Raw genomic sequence first — 24,823 nt, 5'->3', positions numbered from 1 at the left:
ACTGTCACCCCAACCCCCCTGCTCACCTCCCTTTCCACCACCCCTTGTTCATTTCCCAGAGTTAGGAGTCTCTCATGTTCTGTCACCCCCACTGATATTTCCCACTCATTTTCTCTCCTTTCCCCTTTATTCCCTTTCACTATTTTTTATATTCCCCAAATGAATGAGACCATATAATGTTTGTCCTTCTCCGATTGACTTACTTCATTCAGTGCAATACCCTCCAGTTCCATCCACGTTGAAGCGAATGGTGGGTATTTGTCATTTAAAAAGAGGTGCCCAGTTCTCTGACTCCAAATTCAAAATTTATGAAAATACAGTTGCCTACTATAGTAAAAATATAGAGTTAAGTCTTGATTTTGGCTCAGGTCATGATCTCAGGGTTGTGAAATCAAGCCCCACATTGGGCTCCATGCTGGGCATGGAGCCTGTTTGAGATTCTCTCTCTCCCTCCCCCTTTTCCCTCTCCTCTCTTCCCCTCCCCCTTTAAAAAATAAGTAAAAAATAATAATAAAGTAAAAATATAGCTTAAAGGAGCTATATCAGGAGCTGACTCAAATGAAAATATCTCCATCTACCAGTTTGTCATGAAAGTTGTAACAGAGTGAAGTTTGTCCAATATCTGATTATGTAACTTAAATATAATTACTTACTTTTTTTTACCTACTTATAAACTCAAGGGGAAAATTCATCCTCTCACCCCTTATTCATGGAATTATTACATAGATGTGAGGAAGTAAAGTCTATATAGTATAGTAGAGGAACAGAACATGTTTATTATTTCAACCCACTAGAACTGGAAGCTGGAAGTTGTATTCTCTGCTCAGACTAACTGGCTTCTGCTTCCAGTTTCTGGCATACTCTGGGTCTGACTCACTCACCTCTCTTTGTTCTCTGTTATTATTAGGATAGTTAAGCCCAAAGTAGCCTCCATGGAGGAGATGGCCACCTTCCACACTGATGCCTATCTTCAGCATCTCCAGAAGGTCAGCCAGGAAGGAGATGACGATCATCCAGACTCCGTAGAATATGGGCTAGGTAAAGTCATTACCGGGCAATGATGGGAAGTAGACACCCTCCATCTGTAGATTGTAACCACTTATTTTATAACTTGCATGATGGTCTTTAATCTTTGTTAATTTCAAACTAATGTGTTAACCACAATCTTAATCTCTTAGTTTAGATCCATATATCTCACTTAACCAAGCAAACCATATGAGTTGAGCACAACTGAATGATGGATCAGATGGAGGAAAACCACTTAGTTGCTGAGGCCCTAATAGTAATGCCCAGATTGGGTCTGGCTGTACTATTTAACTGTCCCATGGCCTTATATTTTAACTTGAGTAAATATTTATGTTCTGGCTAAGTTTTCAACCTTACTTCATGTTGAACAGCTGTATTTAAAAAAAAAAAACTATAGGTGGCTGATAGGATAGTCTAGAGAAACAGCATGGTTTAGTAGACCTCTGGTCTGCGAGATGGGTGAGTCAAGGGACCTGGGTCCCAGGCCGGGCTCTATGTGACCATGGAGAAGACATATCACCTCTCAGGACTCAGTTTCTCCATCTGCAGGATGTGACTAGCTAATCTTGAAGGTTTAGCCTTTCTAGTTCCAACACTTCAAAAAATTCTTTCCCCAACACTGGAGATGTTTCTCTACCATTTGGAAGCTGATGTTGGCACAGTCGCTTTTTGGGTAAGATATGTTGTCACACCTCAAAGTATTCCTCCCAATAGGATTCTAGATCCAGTTCCAATGTGCAGAGGTGGGGCTTTCCTCCCACACCACTCAGCAATGCTCAGGACACTAGCTGGATGTCCTATAATTCAACTCAATTCTGACACTATCTACCTGTAGACAGCATCAGATCCCACAGATTAAGGGCTTGGTCTCACAAGACTGCTTTGCACTTCACATGCCAATGGCAAGCCCAGGTTGTTACCTGTGCTTCTGACAGACTGTCTATAAATCAGGAGTTCCCACAACCCCCTCTTTGGGTTTAATTTGCTAGAGCAGGGCACAGAACTCAGGGAACCCATTTACTCACTAGATTACCAGTTAATTATAAAAGGATATAACTCAGAACTGCCAGATGGAAGAGATGCATAGGGCAAGGTATGACCAAAGGGTATGGAGCTTCCACACACATTACAGGCATGCCACTCTCCCCACATCTCCATCTTAGTGTTTACTAAACCAGAAGCTCTCCCAGCTGGCCTTTTGGGTTTTTATGGAAACTTCATCACATAGGTATGACTGATTCAATCATTGGCCAGTTGTTGATTGAACTCAATCTCCAGCCCCTTCCCCTCACAGAAGGTTAGAGGGTAGGACTGGTCATTCTAATCTCCCAATCACCTCATTTGCTCCACTGGCAACCAACCCCGATCCTTAGGTGGGAACCACAGGTCACCTCATTAGCACAACAAAGACACCTTTATTGTTCTTCTCACTTAGGAAATTCCAAAATTAGGAGCTCTGTGTCAGAAATGGGGATGAAGATCACACACAGGAGTATTTCTTATTATATAAATCACAGTATCACACCTCCCCTTCCTCCAATTCATCTTTTAACAAGCTCTTCTGATGTTTGCCCAAAGGTTATGACTGCCCAGCCACAGAAGGGATATTTGACTACGCAGCAGCTGTAGGAGGGGCTACAATCACAGCTGCCCAATGCCTGATTGATGGAATGTGCAAAGTAGCAATTAACTGGTCCGGAGGGTGGCATCATGCAAAGAAGTAAGAAAATGACCTTTCTGCTTTCTGCCTCTTTCCTTGAGTCAGTTTCTCAGTTATGTAAACTCTTATGCTTATTGTATTGGCATTCATTGAGAGATTTGTGTACAAATATAATACTTTTCCAGGCTTCTGAAGGCAAGTGAAATAGAAGAAGGTGACACAGTATAATGGAAAGCACACAATTGAGAGTCAGGATACCTGGGCTCTATGCCTAGTTTTTCTGCACACTTGGCTCACTGACTTGGAAAGGTTAACCTCTCTAGGCCTCAGTTTCTTCATCAGGAAAATGGGCAGGGCAAAGAATATAACTAGACAATCTCCACATTCCTCTCCAGCTTTTTGGAAATTCCCCCATCTTCAAGGGACTTATGCTCTAGGGACATGAACAGAACTAGAATAGGGAGGAACATCAATCTTGGTACCAACTGAGTATATGTATGAGCTGAGGAGATTTTTAGTGATGCAGAAATTAATCATGGAAGTCTTGGAAGAGGTAAATTTTAGAGCTAATTCTTGAAAGAAGTGGCAAACAGATTTCCAAATAGGTGGAAAATTGATGAGAATAGATTTAAAACAAAAGGCTGAAGAATCAAGAAGGAAACTTTTGCTGCCATCTCTAAGGAAAGTAGCAACAAACTGAGAGAATTGTCACTCTAAGGAGAAAGGGCTTGTGAAACAACTGTTCTCAGGTGCTACTTGGAGCTAGAGGAGTCCTTTTGGAGTTCCATGTTGACATCTCAAACAGCCTGACCCTGTGTGTGACAAGGACTGCTGGGACAGCATTTGTCATCTTGCTTGATATGCTTGCTTGCTATATGTGTAGTGCTTAGTACATACTGGAGGAGAAGAATTTTTAAAACTCTGAATTGCTCAATGTGCTGTGTGAGTGAAATGAAGCAGCAGTAGTAGTAACTGGTGATGCACCTTTCACACACCAGTTGTTCATACTGTTGGCCATGACCTTGCTACTCCTTGGTGCTCTTGAGTCCAGAGAAAATGGCCTATTACTCTCTTTTTCAGAGGAAAACCTTGAGCACAATTTCAGTATATGCAGGTTAAGATAATAACATGGAATTCTTTTCATCAAATTGACAAATGACCAAGGAAGTCCTTGAGAAAGTTTACTGCTAGAATCTACTACTGAGTTGTTGGAGCAAAGAGAACCAGTGTTTAATAATGAGTTTTACATGGCCTTAAAAACAAAGAGAAACAATTTACCTTTTGTTAGCTTTTGCTCTATTAAAAAATTTCAACATAAAGACAGTGATTCCCTAGGATGAAGCAAAACAAAACAAAAATGACCCTCTCTCCTTTAAACTACAGATGAAAGGGTGAAAAAAACCAAGCCTCTCTGAACCAAGGACCTCTAATCCCTCTTGTGCTTAGCGAGTTGAGAAGAAAAGTATTGTGGTTTCATGGAAAATGCCTGATCCTGTTAATCAGATCTACTTTCTGCATGTGCACTGGAGGATCTTATATATTTAAATTCACTGCTTAAGGCCTGCTAGGGCCTGGGTCAGTTTCCAGTGGAATACCCAAATACCTGCCACTTCTCCTTGTTTTGCTTTGAAATGAAGCATACTGTATCTAGAGCCAATCATGGCTGCTTCTGGGCTGCATGTAGGTAGGTACCTTAACTGTGCTTCTGGGCTGCATGTAGGTAGGTATCTTAACTGTTTCAGACAGCTTTCAGCTGATCCTACCTGGAAACAGACACTGTGGTGGATGTAAATTACAGAGAATCTCTAGAGGTTGCCTCAATTCAGATCCAGAATCTATGGGGTTCTTGGTACATCTAGAACATCTCTGCAGATGGACTACAGGTATTTAGCCTACACAAACTTACATCTAGCCAGCATTAGCTATTATAACCACAATATTTGTTAAACTGTTCCATCCCCAAATACGTATATAGATTCATACATGCCATTTAGTCTTCAATATGCACTGATTAAGTACTTACTACGCGTCAAGCATGTTTATAATCACTAATGAGTGGAGAGATAAAAAATTGAAGCATGATATATTTTTCCTTTACCAATTTTGAAAAAAAAAACTTCAAAATATCCTCATGCTGGCACGATTACAATAAAATTGGTACACTCTTTTTGAAAACTTTAGAATTAAGTTGAAAAAGTGGGGAAAACATTCATACCTTTTGACCCAGTTATATTATTCTTAGCAGTCTATTCTAAGGAAATAAACCAATCTTGCCTTCACAAAATTCATATCTTAGAGGTAAGACACCAAATAACTGTATTTGGAAACTAAAGAACAGTGGTTTTCAAAGAAAATTCTTCAAAAGAAGAATGATGAGGGACTAATGCTATTAGATATTAAACATACAAAACTAGAATAATGAAAACACTGGTACTACTGGTATAAGATGAGACAGATGATATTATAGTACACTCCCCCAAAGAGGCTGTTAGATATAAGAATTCAGTCTATTATAAAAGATGCTTTGCAAGTGGATGGGAGTGGAAAGGATTATTCAGTAAATGATGTTGTGACAGCTGGTAGCATTTATACCCTCATCTCCTGTAATAAACTAAAATAAGTGGCAGCTAGACTAGAGAGTTCAATATAAAAAAGCAAATTTAAAAAAACTACAATGAATGGATATTTGTCAAGCTTCTAAAGGAGAATAGTTTTTCTAAGCTTAGGAACTAATGGAAAAACTCCCAAAGGAAGGGCTCAACAAATTTAGCTGTATAAAATTTTAAAACCAAAATCACTTTTAAAAGTTTTGTGGCCATTTAAAAAACAAAATCTAAATACAGACTAAAAAGACATATTAGACATAAATATGACCGTGTGATAGGTTTGTATTTTCTAAGGCACTCATATGGTACGATGTATAAGAAGTATGGGCAAAGAATGTGAAGGGACAGTTTACAAAGGTATTCAAGTACCACTGGAAAATATGGGGTAATGTTCATTGCTACTGATAGAAGAAATGCAAATTTAAACAACTAGGTAACCACTTTTTAAGCCAGAATTGGAAAAGATGGTACTCAGTTGGCTAGTAATAGTGTGGTTTGTTTCAACTCCTTAAGAAAATAACTTGGTAGCTAACATGTATTAATGCCCTTTATCTACTTAGGGATAAGATTAATGTCCTTAAATCCTACTACTGAGAATGTTTCCTGAGAAAATAATGCAAAATATAGGAAAAAAACGATTTGCATGTGTTGATCAGTGTTCTTAATGAAACAAAAAATTAGAAATAACATGAATATGTAGTAATAAGGAAACAATGAATCTGTTCCATAGAATATTCTGCTATTAAATGATGATTATGAACACTATGGGGCATTTCAGAAAATTACTTGTGGTAATAATTTTAAAATTGTATGCACATTGCAATTACAACTCTGTAGAGCATACACATATTAAAAAAAAAGCAGTGGGAATGAATATAGTGGCTATGTTAGGGTAGCAGAATTATCAATGATTTTTTTAAGTGTTTTTTTCTAGTTTGCAGAATTTCCGTAATGAGATATTATTACTTTTGCAGCTAAAATATTACCAAAATAAAAAGAGACAAAAAAATAGTTACAGCAAATACTACAAAGGGTTAAAATCTTTATTCTAGGTGCACCTGGGTGGCTCAGGCAGTTAAGCTTTCAACTCTTAATTTTGGTTCAGGTCATGATCTTAGGGTTGTGGGATCAAGCCCCGCATCAGGCTCTGTGCTGAGTGTGGAACCTGCTTGGGATTCTCTCCCTCTTCCTCTGCGCACGCTCTCTCTCTCTCTCTCTCTCTTTTTTTCTCTCTTTCTCTCCCCCCCCAAAAAAATAAAATCTGTATTTTGAATGGATAAAGAGGATGTAGTATATGTATACAATGGAATATTACTCAGACATTAGAAACAACAAATACAAAATAAATAAATAAATAAATAAATAAATAAATAAATAAATAAATAAAAAAAAATAAAAAAAAAAGAAACAACAAATACCCACCATTTGCTTCAACGTGGATGGAGCTGGAGGTTATTATGCTGAGTGAAATAAGTCACTCAGATAAGGACAAACATTACATGGTCTCATTCATTTGGGGAATATAATTGATTTTTTAAAACATTGAAATTTAGAGAAATGGGCAAAAAACATGAATAATTCACAAAAGAGGAAATAATTAGTAAATAAACATGAATAAATATTTAGCATCACTAAAATTATGGGAAGGGAAATTGAAACATAAAATATACAAATATGTATTTTTCTCCTCCTACATTTGAGCTAAAAGAAGAAAGATTTTTAGCTCATTTATCTATTACTCTTGGTAATCTAGTCTAAGGAAATAAACCAATCCAAAATATTAGAAAGCTATATGTATGAAGATGGTAATTTCTTTCTTAATTATAGTAGCCAAAAAAGAAAAAGGAAGAGAGACCTAAATATTCAACTACAGCAGAATGGTTAGATAGTATACTGTCACAGATCCACTTGATGGGCTATTATGTAACCATTAACAAGTGGTGGTTAGGATGACTGTGTAACAAAAGTGCACATTGTATAATATTGGCTTTGTTTTTAAAGGGCAATTAGCTACAACATTGCACATTCACTCTGATTAGTCATGTAAAAAATAGACACTTATGAAAAGAATCTTAGACGGAAATACAACAAAGTGATACCAGTGACTTTGTGAAGATGATGATACTGTGAGAGATACATGTGTATACACAGACACACACATACATACATGTATCTTCTTTGTTTCCTATATTTTCTCTAATGTGTGTTAGCTTTATCAGAACTTTTTATAGTAAAAAGTACTTGGAACAAGGTGGGAAGCACTTAAAATACAGACATAGTATGGTCAGTGTATGCTACAGTTGCCTTCCCATTGGTGGGAATGGACAGTTCTAAGCAGAAGGAATAATAAAGCATGGCAGTGGAAATTATGGGACATTTGGAGAATTACAAGTAGCTAAATGTGGCCAGAATATGAGAGCAAATAGAGCAAGACCAGATCATAAAGGTTTTGTAAGCCATGCTGAGGAGCTGGACTTTTTTCTGGGACCAGTGGAGATTTACTGAAGAATTTTAGAGAAGGTGGCAATGTGCTGATTGGATCAAAGGGAACTGAGACTAGATAGGGAGGAGAAGGCCATTATTGCAGTTATTCATTTAACAAACTTTTATTAAGCCCCTGCTGTATGTCAGGTGATAATGAAACAGAGTTATACAGGAAGTTCTTATTACTTGAGGGCAGTTGGTACCATGCAGAAGACCACCAAGTGAATCCATTTAAAAAGGGGACTAAAATTTTAGAGTAAAGAACAGAGGAGGCAGGGCTTGATTAGCTTACTAACTTGAATAACTAAAAACTATTAAAATATGTTTATTTTGTCTCTTTTAATAAAATTGAATGCTATGTAATTCTTCAAACAAAGAATGTATCAAGGATTGATTGTTTTAGTTTGGGCCTAATTTTTCCAACAAAATTGCACAATATTTCAAGATGGTACATTTTACCTTCTGTGAGATTTTTGCAGCATGATCATTAAGAGGGTTGATTTTACCAAGATCTTCAAGGGCTTTTTCAGTTTTTCTGAGGGCTTCTCCTTAATCATTTGGTATTCAAATCACTCTCTTTTGAACCACTTTTAAAATCATTATCCTTATCCTTATTTATTTTTCTCCTCTTCAGTTGTAAACTGGTCTACAGATCCTTGTCAGTTTTGTGTGTTGACTTCATGATATCTTACATCATTTTATAAGATTGTGATTGATTTATAGTGAATTGCCTACTGATATATCTGACAATTCATAAAAGAAAAGTGCTTGAACAGATGGCTAGGGGTAGGTGCTAGGGTTTAAAGGAATAGGTTGTTTGAATGAGGACTGATAGGAGTGGTCAGATCCATTAGCAAGTGCTTTCATGCTCTTGACAGCTTTTGTATCCCTAGGAAACCTCAAAATCTTGATACTTCTGGGACTAAGATAATAAATTCTCAGTAATAAGAACTTCCTGTATCAGCAAAGGTCTACTGCAGTGTTTTTCAAACTGAGAGTTGCAGCTCATTAATAGAACTTCATATCAGTTCAGTGGGCTGCAACCAGCATCTTTTGATATCACGGTAGATTATCATGACACTCATTCTAGTGTATGTGTATTTGTGTGTACTTAGCCACAGTGTAAAATGTCAAGTCATTGTTGGTTGAGTGGAATGACTCTGAACTTTGGAGTAAAACTGTGGTGCAAATCCAAGCTGCAACGTGTACTGGCCATCTAGGTAACTTGGGGGTTATTCCAGAAACAGGAAGTGCAGCAACAGAGAGGCATGAAAGCTGAAGGAACTTCCAAGTCTGTAATTAAAGCTGGAACTCCTGCAGGTAAGTGATTGGAAGGAAGGTGGGAGAGGTATAGAGGGTCCTTGTATGCCAAGCTAGAGAGTTTGAACTTTATCCTTCAGATCAGTGATTCTTGACCTGTCTTGGTCATGGGCCCTCTGAAAATCTGATGAAAGCTATGTATACTGTCCCTAGAAAAGTGTGTATACACAATGTTTTTCCTTGTAACTTCAGAAAGTGCAAGGCTCTCTTAAAGCCCATGGATGGATGGATGGATGAATGGATGGATGGATGGATGGATGGATCCCTGATTAAGAACCCTGGCTTTGGACAGTGAGAAATCACTAAAGGAAGTTTTAGCCAGGAGGAGATAACATGATCAGATTTGCGTTTTAGGGATACGATTCTAGCAAGTCAGCAGATAAATGAGTGGGGGAGGGGAGGATGTTGACAGAGAAATTGATTAGGACTTTACTGTAATAATCTACCGAAAAGGTGGTAAAAGCAGAGGTGATGAACAGAGAAGAGAGAATAAATTAAGAAGCCATTTAGTAGTTAGAATATATAGGAATGGTAACCAACGATAGGGAAGGAGTGATCTAGATTTCTTATGTAGATGACTGAATTTTGTTACTATTAACCAAGAAGAGTAAGGGATGAGAACTGATGTGCTTATGGAAGATCTAATTAAAGATGTCTGCTAGAGAGCTGGTAACAGGGTCTGGCCCAGGGCTTTTGAGCCTTTAATATGCATATGAAATACCTGGGGATTTTGATAAAATGCAGATCTGGTTCAGGAGGTCTGGAATGAAACCTAAGAACTTGCATTTCTAACAAGTTCCCAGATGATACTAAATGCTGCCAATCTATGAACCAAGCTTGGACTAGCAAGAAGCTGGAGCTCAGAACTGTCTTCACTGAAGATACAGATTTGAGAGTCAACAGTATGATAGGTGGTAATTAAAACTAATAGGCAAAATCACCTGAAAAGCATCTGTAGAAAACAAAACAAATACTGAGACTTGTGGAATGCCAATGTTTACAGGACAGGTAGAAGAAGAAAGGCCTACAAAGGAATCTTGAGAAGAAATGATCAAGAAGATAGGAAGAGAATCAGAAAAGACTTACTATAGAAACCAAAGGCAAACCTTAAGAAGACCAGTTTGGATAGCAACGTCTGCTGCCAGAGCAAAAATAGATTTTTTGGAGGGGATGGAGAAAGACAAAAAACTTAGATGCTACATGGCTTATGGTCCTTCAAAGTGTCATGGTACATATGCTGATGTTTGGAATATCTGTGATATTAAAACTTTGTGAAGTGGTCAATTAGGAAAAGGTATCTAAAAAGGCTCCTTGGATTAGGAAATGATAATGAGCCAGTGGTTGAGAAGCAGTGCTGTAGAGGAGTAAAGTAAGATTTGTCCATAAGGAGGTTATGGTGAAGAAGACTTCAAAGGATGCAAAGAAGTGTGCCACGGAGACAAGAAGGTGAATGGCATTTCAGAAGGCCACAACTCCTTTGCAGAAACAGACCAGTGTAAAATAGCTTGGTGGATTTGAGGAACAACACGCAGCCCACTATTGCTGGAAGGTTAAAGTACAAAGTGGATAATGGCAGAAGATGAGGTAGAAAAGTAGGAAATGGGTTATAAAAAGCTTCATGTATATCTGAATCACTGATTTGAAAAAATGCAGATATCTAGTTCTCTCTCAGAGATCTTGATCAGTAGGTTTGGAGTAGTATGTCAGAACCTGCACTAGGAGTGATTCTGCTGTGTACACTTTGAGACCCTCAGCGGTAAGAAATGGGGGGCCACTACAAAATTATGTGAGGAAGTAACATGGTTAGATATGTGTTTCAGAAAGCTAATTCTGACTAGTCCTAGAGGATGGATTGAAGGAGGTATAGACTGAAGGTAGGGAGACTGAATAGAGTACCAGCAGCAGTCCCAATAACAAGTGATGAAGATCTGAACTAAGGCAGAGTAGTGAGATTGGGGGATGGGGAATGGTGAAGGCTGACTTGAGATAGCTTTAAGAGATAAAATCAAGTATCAATGATTAGTAGATATGAGTGAAAGGAAAGATGAGGAAGTTCACTCAAGTTTCTGGCTTGCTTTGAGCAGAGTCCCAAAGAAGATAGGACTTGATAACAATAGCCAACATGTGTTGAGCTATGTGCTAGATGCTACCTTACATGCATTGTTCTCATATTTCTCGTATATTCTTGAATTAAGAAGTGGATATTGTTATTTACTCTCTTTTACACATCAGAGTACAGAAAGGTTAAACAACTGTGCTCAAGCTTAGTAAGTGATCACATTGCAATTCAAACTCAGGCAATCTGACTCATCAACCATGTGCTTAACCCCTATATACCTCAATAAATCAAGAGTAGGAGTTGGTGTGCAGCAGAAGTAATACCCAGGGAAACCAGATATTCATACTTGAAGATGGAGGTGAAAGCCAGAAATAGAAACAGATGTGTTTGTTGCCAGTATATAAAGTGGTGGTGCAAACCATGAAAATGGACAGGATTGCTTAGGGAAAAGGCAGAGAGAAGAAAAAGAAAGTAGAGCCTAGACCCACAGGAAACACCAACTTGTACAGGCCAGTACAAGAAAAGGCCCCTAGTGAATTCAGCTGAAAAGCAACCATCAGGAATAGCCAGATGGTTATAATCAAATATATAAAGGGACCATGGAATTCCCAGAGAGCAGAAGAGTTTAAGGAAGAAAAGAGCTCTTAGTAGTGTCACGTGCTATGGAGGGGTCAATCCAGAGAGGTACTAAAGTGTCAGTCATATTTAGCAATTAATGTAGTTATTAGCGATTTTGGTAAGATAACTTCCTGGAGAGTGATGGGAATGCAAACTGTTGAGGGGTGAGTAAGAGCCAAGGAAATGGGCAGGAAAGGAACATAAACTGTCCAAATTTAAATGAGAAAGAAAGGAAAGAGAAGGGCAATGGCCAAGGGAAAGTAGGGCTTGAGGGGTGGCTTGTTTGATTTGTTCTAAAAGATTTGAGACCATAAATGGGCTAGAAGGGAAATATTGGAAATATGAGAAGGGTAAGAAATGGAGCAAAGTCTCAAAGGAGGTAAGAGAAGATAGAGTGACTGGCTTTGGGAGGAGGAGAACCATGGCTTCTAAAGCCAGAGCAAAAGAAGTGAAGGAGGGCGTAACAAACAAGTGTGTGGGTTGCCTACTAGTGAACTGAGGGAGCACCTGCCCAATGACCTCTACTTTCTCTGTAAAACAACTCTTGCCCTCTTCTATCATTTGCTCACAGGCTGGCTCAAATCCTTTGATTCTGCTTTTTATAGTCAGTCTCCTAGGAAGTTATCTTGTCCCACCCAGATTCCCTTAAATGAAACACCCTATCCATGTAAACACGTGCTAGGAGATATTATAACTCAACACAGAACAGTGACTCCTAACCTCCAGAGTTTGTCGAGAGATTTCTTATTTGTCTACTTTGACTGGCTATTCCTCATTCTTGCGCCTTTTGGTGTCTCCTTCCCTATTTGGCTCTGCATCTCAGCTCCCAATAATTTTCCTTTATCTCATTCTGATAATTCATCTAAGACCTACATCTCTAGCTCAACCAGTTCTTCCTCCCACAATTCTATTATCTGCCCTCTTGTCCCATGACATTTCTGCCTACCACCTGGCAACACAGGATCTATGCCACCTGGGCTCCCTCTGTCCTGCTTCCCTGCTAGAAGGGGGGAAAGATATGTCCTAGAATGTTGTTGGTTTCTGGTACTTCCACCGTGGGGGGCAGTAAATGGTAGAACCATAAAACTGCCTTGTGTCTTGGCAAGGTCTACAAGAAGAATGTAGAACTAGACCCCCAGCTATTAGTTATTACCCACTTGAAAGTTAGGATCAAAGCTACTAGAGCTATTATCAAGAGCTCTAGTTCCTTATGAGTAGATATAAAGTGAGTGACAGTGAATTGCATTATAGTTCCAGTTCCCCAAAGGGCTGTATGAACAGTATAATTTGTTAACTGAGCAGCCAGTCCTGCTCCTGTATCTGCACTACCCACCCTCCAGCCCTTACAAACAGATAACTACATGAAAATGGAGGCCTGGATTCTCTTTATACTCATTCAGTACTGGAACCTACAAAACAGACACATCACCAGACAAAACAGACAAGCCTTTACCATAGTAGCCCAGATCATTCTTTCAATACATGTTCAACCCGTAAGGCACCAGCCCTTCTGTCAAAAACTGCAAAACTTTGCAGCCAGGCAGCAAAGTAAGAACCAGCTAAGACATGCTTTGTCCCTATAGCATCATCTCTATCCCTAACCTCTGTAAGATGAGATGTGTTCCTATACTTCTATGAAGCTGGAAAAGACAGTATATCAAAATGGTTCAGTGTTGCCCAGGGAATCGCAGCTCCATCAATTGTTAGGTATAAAACCTCTGCGCCTTGGTATCCTTATTTGTAAATTGGAGATAATAATGTTATCTACCTTATAGGGTTATTGGGGTTAAATCTAATAATTGCATTACAGAGCTTAGCAAATACCCTGGCATAGTGTTTGATAAAAGTCACCTATACGTAGACTGGGGATACTCAAGGGATCCTAGGAAACTTCTCAGAAAATTCCCTGGTCCAGCAGTTCCCACTACCTATCCAGCTGAAGTCAACCTTGGTAGTGTTTATTACCCACCACACTTACATAAGCTGCTCCTAGCCGAGAGTGGACTATTCACTATTGCCTTTAGGACTCACGACATTTGCTTTGTCAGTTTTTTTGTTTGTTTGTTTGTTTGTTTTACTGCCAGCATTCCCTATACCTCTATCCTCCCAAATATCACATGGATTTCCCTGTTCAACTAACCCTTTACACTGCTAGCTCCAACCCATACGCATAAGGCAAATGAAGATACTCTCTACTAAAGAGACAGAGACTACCCCTAATTGGCAAATTGTGCAGTAGTGCTAATACCCCAGGACTTTCCTTACCCCAAAGGAGCAAGTGCTCGCAGTCTAAAATCAAGGCCTTTTCTAAAATAAAAACTTTGGACAGCAACTTGCTGCAGGTTTCATCAGATCCTCCATTTCTTCTGCATTGGTGTTGAGACTCTTTCTGAAAATAAAAAGCAGGGAATAATTCTTGTCAAGATTATTCCATCCTCAGTGTAATCACTATTCAGAGTCCTTTCTGCTAACCTAGGACTTCTTAATTTAATTCCATTAGATTCTGGCATCCATAGAGCTATCTGTACCTTAGGGACACCAACAGCCTCATCTAGATCAAGAAAGGTAACGTGTGGAAAATTCTTGTGCAGTGCTCCTGCCATCTTTCAGTAAATGAGATCACACACCACCTCATAGTATAGTTATTTACCTGGGCAATAGTTTGATAAATTTATTTAATGTGACATCACAGAATCTCTGAGCTACATGGTAATAGAATGATTACAATAGCACTGTCTCCAGGCCAAACCCCAAAATGTGAAAGTGGTATTCCTGGACAGAATTTTCATGCTGGATCAGATATAAGCCTTTCTGAAATGAAGTCCCCTAGGATGATTGAAAACATCAGCAATCCCTTGATACCACCAGCGATTCATCTACTATCTCTGCATCTTTACCATCCCAGTATCCTTTCTCCTTAAGAGAAAGGAATTTGGCCCCCAGACACAAAAATGACCTTCCAGTGGCTGAAGGTCTTCTACCTCAGCCTTGGTCTGTACCATTGACTAATGCCTTCAGCATCCAGGTACGAGGGTATGGATAGGAGGGTGATGGGTTGGAGTTGTCCTTTTGCAAGAAGACCTGTGTACTCTGATCTCTGCCCCTGCACTCACATCTCTAGGAAGTTGGCTCTAACCAAGGTCAATTACCCCAATTGGGAATGAGCACTCTTAGTGATCAAGGCCACTTTCAAGATAAGGAGACGCTTACTTTAAGAAAGACAGGCAATTTGTGATCATGAGCTCAAACCATTATATCCCAGAGTTGCCCGCCAGGGCAGACTTGTAAACTTAACCCATACCAGGTGAAGTAGACCCCTCCCAGAGTATCCAACCCTTTTTGGAATTTAGAATATCAACAGGGTTCCAGCCTGACAATGTCACAGCTATCCACCCCAGCCACAGCATAGTGAGCATACAGATGCTTGTGTAGAACATAAAGATCCAGGCCCATTCTGGGGCAGTCCAGAGGTTTATATTGTTCCAGGGTGCCTTATTCTATTAGAATCAGGGTTTGCCTGTGCTCATAGGTACCACTCCAAAAGGCCAACATGGCCCATTCAAACTTTGCATATTATTATCTCATAGATTTTGTTTCATATGGTGATCAGCAGACCACCTGCATCTTAATCCTAAAAGGAAGATTCCTGAATCAGACCTTCCAAGGGTGGAGCCCAAGAATATTAATTTTTCACCAGTGTCTCCCAAAGTGATTCTGATGCACAGCACGGTTTGAGAACTTACGGTCTAAAGGTTTTTCTAGTTGCCCCATTATGACCTAACTACTAGTATACCTCTGTAATTCCTACAATTGAGGCAAAAATAGACCAAGGTAACCAAAACCAAAACCAGACCAAGTTCTTGGGACATTGTCCCAGTGAACTTCAGTGCAGACCTTTCATCCTCCCATGTCTGTAACACCTTCTTACCAGCAGCAGGTCCCTCTTTCCCTGTTACCTCAATTCGCACCAGCCATTGCTGCCCATGCATCTAAAATATCTTTCACTTTCATAGGTTCTATGGCTATCTGCTCTCCAACCACAACCTCCAGTTCATACACTAGTTTTGGAGAATGCCATGCAAAATCCTCCTCCTCCACATTTGCCTCTCCACCATACCACTACCAGCAGACAACCTGCCAGGCCATATGGATTAACCATGTCTGGAATGCCCAGGTGGCTCAGCAGTTAAGCGTTTGCCTTTAGCTCAGGGCGTGATCCTGAAGTCCCAGGATCACCACATCGGGTCCTTGCATGGAGCCTGCTTCTCCCTCTGCCTGTGTCTCTGCCTGCCTCTCTCTCTCTCTCTCTCTCTCTCTCTCTCTCTCTCTCTCTCTCTCTCATGAATAAATAAAAAAATCTTAAAAAAAAATAACCGTGTTTGGCAGGGGTGGGGTCAGCACTACAGCTATACATCCAACACATAATACAATTGGCCCTCCAGTCCAACCTCCTCAGAATTCACTTCTAACTCATGACACCCCTCTATTCAGACCTCTTCTCTTCATGACATTATTTGTTTCCAGCCTACTATTGCCCTAGAACCATTGACATCTCTGAACCTGGTCAATACCCAATATAGCCACCCAAGTATAGACTACCCAAGGACACATTCAATTAGCCTTCACTATACAGCAGGGCATAGAAGTTAAGAGCAGGGACTCTTTTTCTTTTTTTTAATTATATTTTTAAAAGATTTTGTTTATTCATGAGAGAGAGAGAGAGAGAGAGAGAGGCAGAGACACAGGCAAAGGGAGAAGCAGGCTCCACACAGGGAGCCCAACGTGGGACTTGATCCTAGGTCTCCAGGATCAGGCCCTGGGCTGAAGGCGGCGCTAAACCACTGAGCCACCTGGGCTGCAAAAGCAGGGACTCTGAAGTCACACTGCCTAGATTTGAATCCCAGTACTACCACTTCCTATATGACCTTGAACAACTTGTTTAAGGTCTCTGTTCCTTGATTTCCTCACCTATGAAAAGGAGATAATAATAGTACCTATCTCACAAAGCAGTTGTATTACATGAAGTAATGTGTGTAAAGCACACAGAATAATGCCTGGCACATAGAAAAATGTTTGCTGTTGAGTGGTATATGAATTACACTAATTGGATCATTATATGAATATACTGGATCAGTATATGAATTACACTGGATTCATTATATGAATACACTGGATAAATATATGAATTACACTAACTGAGACACCAGTAAGATTTCCTTTTGGCACAGCCCTATCTGCCCATGCAAAAATTGAAGGACTCTTACCTAGAAACCTTTGAAGTAAAGTTTAGTCTTCTGCCCATAGACCTTCTGTATCAACAGCTTTTAGAACTTTGTACCCTTCCTACTTCAAGATCACTCATCCAGTCTTTTGCTACTGCCTGATGCACTTGTCTATCCTGTATCCTGCAGTTAGCCTTAGCAATCTAAGGCTGAAACCAGTTTCATTGTGGAAAAGGTGCTAGCTTTCCAGCACCATCATGACCGGCCCACTGCCTGAATCACTAGAAGGTTGTTGATCAGGAAATAATTCAGAGGACCACTTACAGGCAACTAATCTTATAATCCTATTATAGGCATGCTTTCCCAGCTCAACCTCAGCATTCTCTCTTGAATGTAACTTTGGTGTTTGCTTTCAGGTCCAGGTACCAGGACTGTGAGTAAATTACACTCTTATGCCCTGCCCTTTACCTCGACCTCCACCTCCACCTCCTGACCCCAGATCAGTGGGACCCTTCTATACCCAGTCTCATTAATGACAAGATCAGATTGTTATGCTCAGAGCCCAGGGAATAAATCTTAAAAGTATGAACAAAGGTAGCGACAGTGGATGTAAAAAGGAAGAAAAGCACTTGAGAGTCATTTTAGAGGCATAACTGACAGAATTTGGTTATCAGTTGGCTATTAGGGATGAGGAGAAGGAACAAAACATTTCATCAGTTTCCTGTTTCATTCAGAATAAAAGCCAGAGTCCCTACGATGGCCTACAGAGCCCTGCACCTTCCCCCTTTCCCCTGGAGAATTACTGTTTTCTTCCTTACTGTTCTCTGGCCCCTGGACTGCTCATGTCCCTTGACTTACCACACATGTTCCCACCTCTAGGCCTTTTGCCTTGCTCTTCCTACTGCCTGAAATACTCTTCTCCCAGCTAATGCCCCGTCACCACCTTCAAGTCTTTGCTGAATAATCACAGTCTCAGTAAGGCTCCCTGACCATGTTTTAAGATTTGCGTTGCCAAAAAAGTTTCCTATTGCCCTTTCCCTGTTTGATTGTTCTGTATACTATTAATCATCAAAAAAATTATTTACTTCTTATTTATTTCATGTCTTACTTCTCCCACTAGAATATAAACTTTATAGGAGGTAGGGATTTCTGTTTTGTTCATTACTATAGCTCTACTGCCTAGAACTCGGCACATAGTAAACCCTCAATAAAATTTTGTTGCTTGAATGATCAAGTGTGAATGTTGGAATGAATGGGCAAGAGAGAAATGAGTGTGAAACATTGATTACATTGATTCCCAACCATTTGGGGGAGTGTCCCTCATAGTAGTACCAACTGACTTATTGAAAGTCAAAATGTTTGGAAAATATAAAATAGTTGTTAAGTTGGAAAGATGAGTTAATTCCTTCTCAAGGTAAGCCCTCAATAAATATTTGTTGAATAAATCAATGATATCTTAACAACTTTTACAAAATTATCAGAACCAGAAGAGAGAGTTAGAGAGGAATACAGGAAGGGAGAGAGGAGATTCCATACTGTAGTCAGAAGTTTAAGTGCTCACAAAGTCGAATGAGCAGTCAATATGTCAAGAGTTCCAGCGTGTGGAGTATGACCAAACTGAGCTATTATATAAGCTTTGCGTTAACCAAAAGACAGCTAGAGGGCGTGCAAGGTTAAATCAAGAATGCTTTCCACTTGATGAGATTCTATTTAATGTTATCCCCTTTTCTATTTATTGATCTGATGTTCATATAAACTGTTTCATCAGTTCCAAGTATTCTCCTCAGATATTTTTTCCATCAGCTCAGTATCTGTCTCATAATCATTCTTCAAAAAATATTTATAATTGAACAAAAGAATGAATATTTGGAATAAAGAGATTTTCACATTGAAATTTGTGTTTGACTAATTAACTGTGGTCAATATTTTCATTAAGAAACTATCCTTCAGAGTTCATAACCTGGCTGATAAATATAGCATCTATGGTCCTTGATGCTTAAGAATTCTTAGGCAAGAGAAGGGCAAGAGTCTGACTGACTTGGCATCTGTGTGCTTTATATATGTAAGAGATACTATTAGATAACAGTGCACATTGTAGTGCCTGAGCTAGGAGTCACTGACATGAGCTGGGTCCTCAGTATTAGGTCTTTCATTGGTGGATTCATTTCAAATAGCCTGAGAAATATAACCCATTTTTAATAAACTTTATTTTTTAAGTTAGTTTTAGATTTACAGAAAAAATGAGCAATGGTATAGTGTTCCCATGTACCCCACACCCAATTTCCCCTATTATTAACATCTTACATGAATATATTTGTTATAATTAATGAACCAGCATTGATATATTATTATTAACTACAATTCATAGTTTATTCAGATTCCCTTAGTTTTCACATAATGTCCTTTTTCTGTACTAGAAGCCCATCCAGTATACCACATTACATTTACTCGTCGTGTCTCCTTAGGCTCCTCCAAGCTGTGACACTCAGATTTTCCTTATTTTGATAACCTTGATGTTTTAAGAAGTACTGGTCATAATACTTGGTATTATTTATTTTTCAGCCTATTTTATGTATTTTAATGTGGTTTTTTTTTTAGTCTATTGAATGGACTTATTTCAAATAGCCTGAGAAATACAATCCATCTGTATTTTGTATTCTGAATGATTCCTGAAGCTGGTCCTTGCTAGAGGAGGGCAAGTGTCTATAGCATTGGTGAATTTTTCTAATACAGTGTACACTCAGAGTAAACCTTTTTATTTATTGTCCATAGTTGCTAAACACATGTTGGTATCATCTTAGGAAACTTAAGTGGAAATTGAAGGGGCGCAAATTTGCAGTATGTATCTAGGACTAATGGGTCTTAATTTTTTTTTTAATGTTTGAACTATAGTGAGAGACTTCATTTTCAGTTTTACCTTTTAAATATAAGAACCAAGAGTTCTGTGGAGGAGAAGAGGGAGAAATGTTGGATAGGGCCACATATCGTTCTACAGCTTTACCTTAATTTAATTTTCTACCCTAACGTGTCTTTAATATAAACTGTATTATCACAAGATAAGACAGCTTTCTTTTTTTAGCATATTTTCAAATATTTAATACAACTACCCACACAGATTCTTACACAATGATACCACTAAATTTAGTTGGAATGCTGGTAAGCTACATTCACTTCCCAGCTGGTCTATGCTAGAATTCAGTGGATGTTTCTTCTGAGAATCTTTATTTTTCATGCCTTTTATGAACTGTCTCTGGAATTTAGTAAAACTGTCTCTTTAAACTCTTCTGGAGACTGGGGGCCAATCAAGGAAGGTAAGGTGTAAGTTGAGAGGAGTAAAAATCACTAATCTTGCCTGATGTACTTTAATACAACAGCAGTAATAAGTCATAGAAGGTAGATTGTGTCAAGTGGTAATTATGGCCTTTATGCCAGACAACTAATAAAACCTCTCTAAGAGGTTTACAGATTCTCTTAGGAAGTATCTTGAAGGTTGTTAAGCTCTTCTTAATGTCTTGACAGGAATTCCTATCTGTAAACTTCCTTTAAGAAAGATACACATCCACAAAGTAGGTACCTTAATTAACTTTAGAGACTTCAGTTTGCCCTTCAGAACTTATGTCATATAAACAATATAAATATTTACTAAAAATTTCTCAGAAATACATGCTAATTATAAGACTTGTAGTGTAAATGATTGGAATTCAAGCCGTTCACATGAAATATAATTGATTATTGGAGGTAATGGTACAAAATATGGAACTTTTAAAACTATTCAGGTAAATAAAAGGCCTTTCCACCTTATTAGATGGCAACTTTGGAATAGGCTTAATGTTGAATGCAGGTCGTGGAGACTAGATATTTTGTCTGTTAGTACATTTTTGTAAATTTTTGTTTCTGATAAAAATTGGTTTTCTTGCAGACAGTATCAGTGGCTAGTTAGCTCAAGCAGTTAGAATACAATGTTAATAAGACTAAGATCTTGATTTTTGTCTTTGTACAAAAGACAGAGTTAGTTTTTGCTGATTCCAATGCTATTGGCTGCACCATTTACCTTGGCCAGCCATCTCTTCAAAAGCATATCCTCAGTCAAAAGGAAAGCCAAGCTGAGGGATGCAGATTGATAAGTGTAAATCTTTGGGGGTGGGTATTGGCGGGGAGGCAGAGGGAGAAGCAGACTCCCCTGCTGAGCAGGGAGCCCAATGTGGGGCTCTATCCTAGGATCCTAGGATCATGACCCCAGCTGAAGGGAGACACATAACTAACTGAGCCACCCAGGTGCCCCTCTTTCCCATCTTAAAAAATAGCCCCAAACCCCATTCCTCTCAGTGAGGAGTGAATTGTATCTTTTCCACTGGTTTGCCTTCCTGTGTTGTTATGAGTACCCTAAAATGTAGAACTATGTCCATTGCCTTCTTTGTTTTATATTCTATTAGCTCAGGAAACTTCTTCATTCCATTGAGCACCAGACTGTGGGGTATATTTTTGGAAGCAAGTGTAGGTGTACCAGAGCCAAAAAAGGTTGGGAACAACTGTAGACAAACTGATCTCACTGTTCTTAGAGCTGCCAGCTCTAGGCATAGAGCCCTTAAAGTGGACTATAAATGTAGAGTACTTGGTTAAAAAAAAATCCATTATGTGGGACTAATTTCTGGTTTCCCACCATCAGGTGCATACATATTGTGTGCATGTTTCATGTGGAGAGAAGCAAGTGTACACAAAACTGATTTATTTAGCTATATTAAATTAGAATTGGGGTCTTAATGAGAAAAAATTGTGAATTGGATAATTAGGATAGTTAGTATTTTGACTTTTTTATAAATGCCTTTATTTAAACTCATCATGATAATATTCCTGTGAAGGAGATGCATAAGGTAGGAACTTTTCAATAAGTCAAAAAACTGAAGAATAGAGTACCTAGGTCTTCTGGTTCCTACCCCAGCTTCTATCACTGGAACATGTAAGCCTCTATGAGGACTTACTGGACATAACTCTGAAATCAAATTACAGAAGGATTTCTGGTTTTTCATTCTCCCTCTTTGATAGAGAAAACAGTGGCATTATAAATAAATAGAAATTCTTGATCTGTAAGTTATTGAGTCAGTTCTCATGAAAGATAGCAACATGAACTGGCTGTAGGAGTAGTAAACAGAGTGTGAGGAAAGGGAACCCACAGAAGACATCATGACAAAGTTTGGATGTTAGGCATGGAAATATCTCATTATATAATATCTTAACCAGTCATTGGCTATAATGGCACAAGCTAGGACCTGTTAGCTCATTATTACCTCCCTAGATCATTATATCCAGCAGAGAGAAAAAGAAAGCTAATGTGTTCTAATAGTGATTTTAGCACTGTCGTAAAGATTAAGTACAGATATACTCCAATTTAAGAAAACCAGTAAATTAAAAATGCACATTGCCAAATGAATAGACACAGGAGTTGAATCTAGAATTCATTTTCTGAAAGGGCTCTTCACTATGACAAGATTCACCTACTGAGCTCCTTAAAACAATTTCTCTTAGTGAATTCAAGATTTGATTTGCAAAGAGTGATTTAGCACATAACTTTTTAAGAATGTATCTGCCATAAAGTTTATCTTAGTATGACTGTGTATATATATATAATATAGTACATAGTCGATGTACCAACATAGAGTAGATTTCAAAGAATCTTATTTTCCTGATTTTTTGTAGCACCATATGACCTGTGTAGATTTATATGTAGGCCAAAGCAAAAAAACAGGATTATGAGTGTTGTCTAGAGAGAATAAGAGACATAGAATTAGATGAATAAGAGATATTAAAAGGAAAGAACACTGAAAATTTTTACCATTTCCAATTTCTGGGAAAGCCATCTTGCTTTCCATCTCTAATATACCTCTCACCTCTGACCAATTAGTTGAATTTTCTCTCCTGCTGATCTCCTATAACCATTGTAGTTCTTAAACATAGAAATTATCCAAAAAGGTACAAATAGAATCATTTAATGAAGCAACAACAATAGAAGCACCAATAACACATTCTCAGGAGAGTTAAGAGGTTTGATCAGCTAATACTGAAAATAAGGGGGAAAGTGCCTTGTTTGAAAGTAAGAGTGTAACTTTATAAGCACAACCTTGGATCATAAAGGCTACAGGATCAGATGAGGGTGTTCTTTAATGCCAAAGATACAGCTAGAAAAACTACCTTTGTCCTAAAGTACTAACAACCATGAAAATGTACAGAAGCTTCAACAATTGCAGCTCTATAGAAAATGGTGGACAGAATTATAAAGACACGTTTCAGAACTTCTAGCTAATTATAGTTAAATATGCAAAATATATGAAGGAAATAAATTTCTAAAGGGCATCTTCCCACATCAAGAAAAGCACCAGCTATTTTCTTTATCCTTTAATATAATAATGAGCATATATCAAGCTCTGAAGCTACTGTTCCTACCTCTACTAGGACAAGCCCCTTGAAAATATCCATTTCAAGAGTTATAATTTCTTTCCATTTCTTTAGATCTTCTTTAATTCCTCTCAACAGTATTTTGTACTTTTCAGTGTACAAGTCTTACACTGCCTCTGTTAAATTCATTCCTAGATGTTTATTCTTATTGACACTCTGATGTATAAGTAGAATTTTCTTAATTTCATTTCTGGATTTTTCATTGCTATAATAAGAGAAATATAAATGATTTTTGTATTTTGATCTTATATCCTACAATCTTGTTAAACTCTTATTTGCTTCTAACAGTTTTTTAGTAAAATCCTTGGGATTTTCTATATACAAGATAATGTCACACTAGCCTCATGAGATAAGTTGGAAAGCGTTCCTCTGCTTCTATTTTCTGAAAGACATTCTAGATAATTGGTATTACTTATTCCTTATATGTTTGGTAGAATTCACTGATGAAATCATCTGGGCCTTGGCTTTTTCTGTAGAAATTAACATGATGATCCTAAAATTCATATGGAATTACAAGGGACCCAAAATAACCAAAACAATCCTGTAAAAGGAGAACAAAAAGGATTCACACTTCCCAATTTTGAAACTTAGTACAAAGCTGCAGTAATCAAGAGTCTGTAATGGGCATAAGGAAAGACATACAGATCAATGAAAATTGAGAGTTCAGAAATAAATCCATACATCCATGGCCAATTGATTTTTGACAAGGATGCCAAGACCATTCAAGATTAGCCTCTTCAATGAGCGGTTCTGGGATAACTGAATATCCACATGCATAGAATAGAGTTGGAACTTTATCTCATACATACATAAAAATTAACTCAAAATGGATCAAAGACCTAAATGTAAGAGATAAACCCCTTAGAAGAAAACTTAGGAGTAATCCTTGTGACCTTTGATTAGGCAGTAGCTCCTTAGGATGCAGCACCAAAAGCACAAATGACAAAAGAAAAAATGAATTGGACTTCATCAAAAGTAAAAACAATTGTTCTGCAAGTAATATCTTCAAGTAAGCAGAAGGACAGCCCATTGAGTATGAGAAAATATTTTCAAGTCCTATATCTGATAAGAAATCTTGTATCCAGATTTTATGTAAAACTCTTATAATTTAACAATCAAAAAGAACAATAAACAAATAGAAAAACATACAAACAATTTGAGTAGACATTTCTTGAAAGAAGATATACAAATGGCCAATAAAGCCATTAAAAGATGTTCAATATCATTATTCATTAGGGAAACAAAGCAAATCTGCAGTTAGATACCACTTTATACCCACTAGGATGTCATTTTAAAAAAGACTATACAAATATTTAAGAAGCTATGGAGAGATTGGAACCCTTATACATTGCTGGTGGGAATATAAAATGGTACAGTT

At 38.2% G+C, this 24,823-nt stretch overlaps 1 protein-coding gene and 1 long non-coding RNA gene across 14 annotated transcripts in view; one reads left to right on the top strand and one right to left on the bottom strand.

Annotated features, from left to right (window-relative positions):
- Nucleotides 1-24,823, top strand: part of HDAC8 (histone deacetylase 8) — a 218,122-nt gene that overhangs the window by 4,228 nt on the left and 189,071 nt on the right. For all 13 annotated transcript variants that reach the window (XR_007409310.1, XR_007409309.1, XM_025466192.3 and 10 more), the window contains exons 3-4: nucleotides 908-1,038; nucleotides 2,605-2,746. Coding sequence is in view for 11 of the 13 variants with exons in the window: in XM_025466192.3 (XP_025321977.1) it covers nucleotides 908-1,038; nucleotides 2,605-2,746 (273 nt within the window). In the remaining 2 variants the exon portion in view is untranslated. The remainder of the gene's footprint in view (nucleotides 1-907; nucleotides 1,039-2,604; nucleotides 2,747-24,823) is intronic.
- Nucleotides 946-15,107, bottom strand: LOC112671846 (uncharacterized). The gene is made up of 3 exons (XR_003143882.3): nucleotides 14,984-15,107; nucleotides 14,039-14,162; nucleotides 946-1,082 (listed from the first exon to the last, which is right to left on the bottom strand). It is a non-coding gene; the product is annotated as an uncharacterized LOC112671846 (long non-coding RNA).

The sequence above is a fragment of the Canis lupus genome, chromosome X (assembly GCF_003254725.2).
Source record: "Canis lupus dingo isolate Sandy chromosome X, ASM325472v2, whole genome shotgun sequence".
In the NCBI taxonomy this organism is placed as follows: domain Eukaryota; kingdom Metazoa; phylum Chordata; class Mammalia; order Carnivora; family Canidae; genus Canis; species Canis lupus.
The sequence above is the reverse complement of the archived record's forward strand: the minus strand, read 5'-3'. Positions and strand labels throughout refer to the sequence as shown.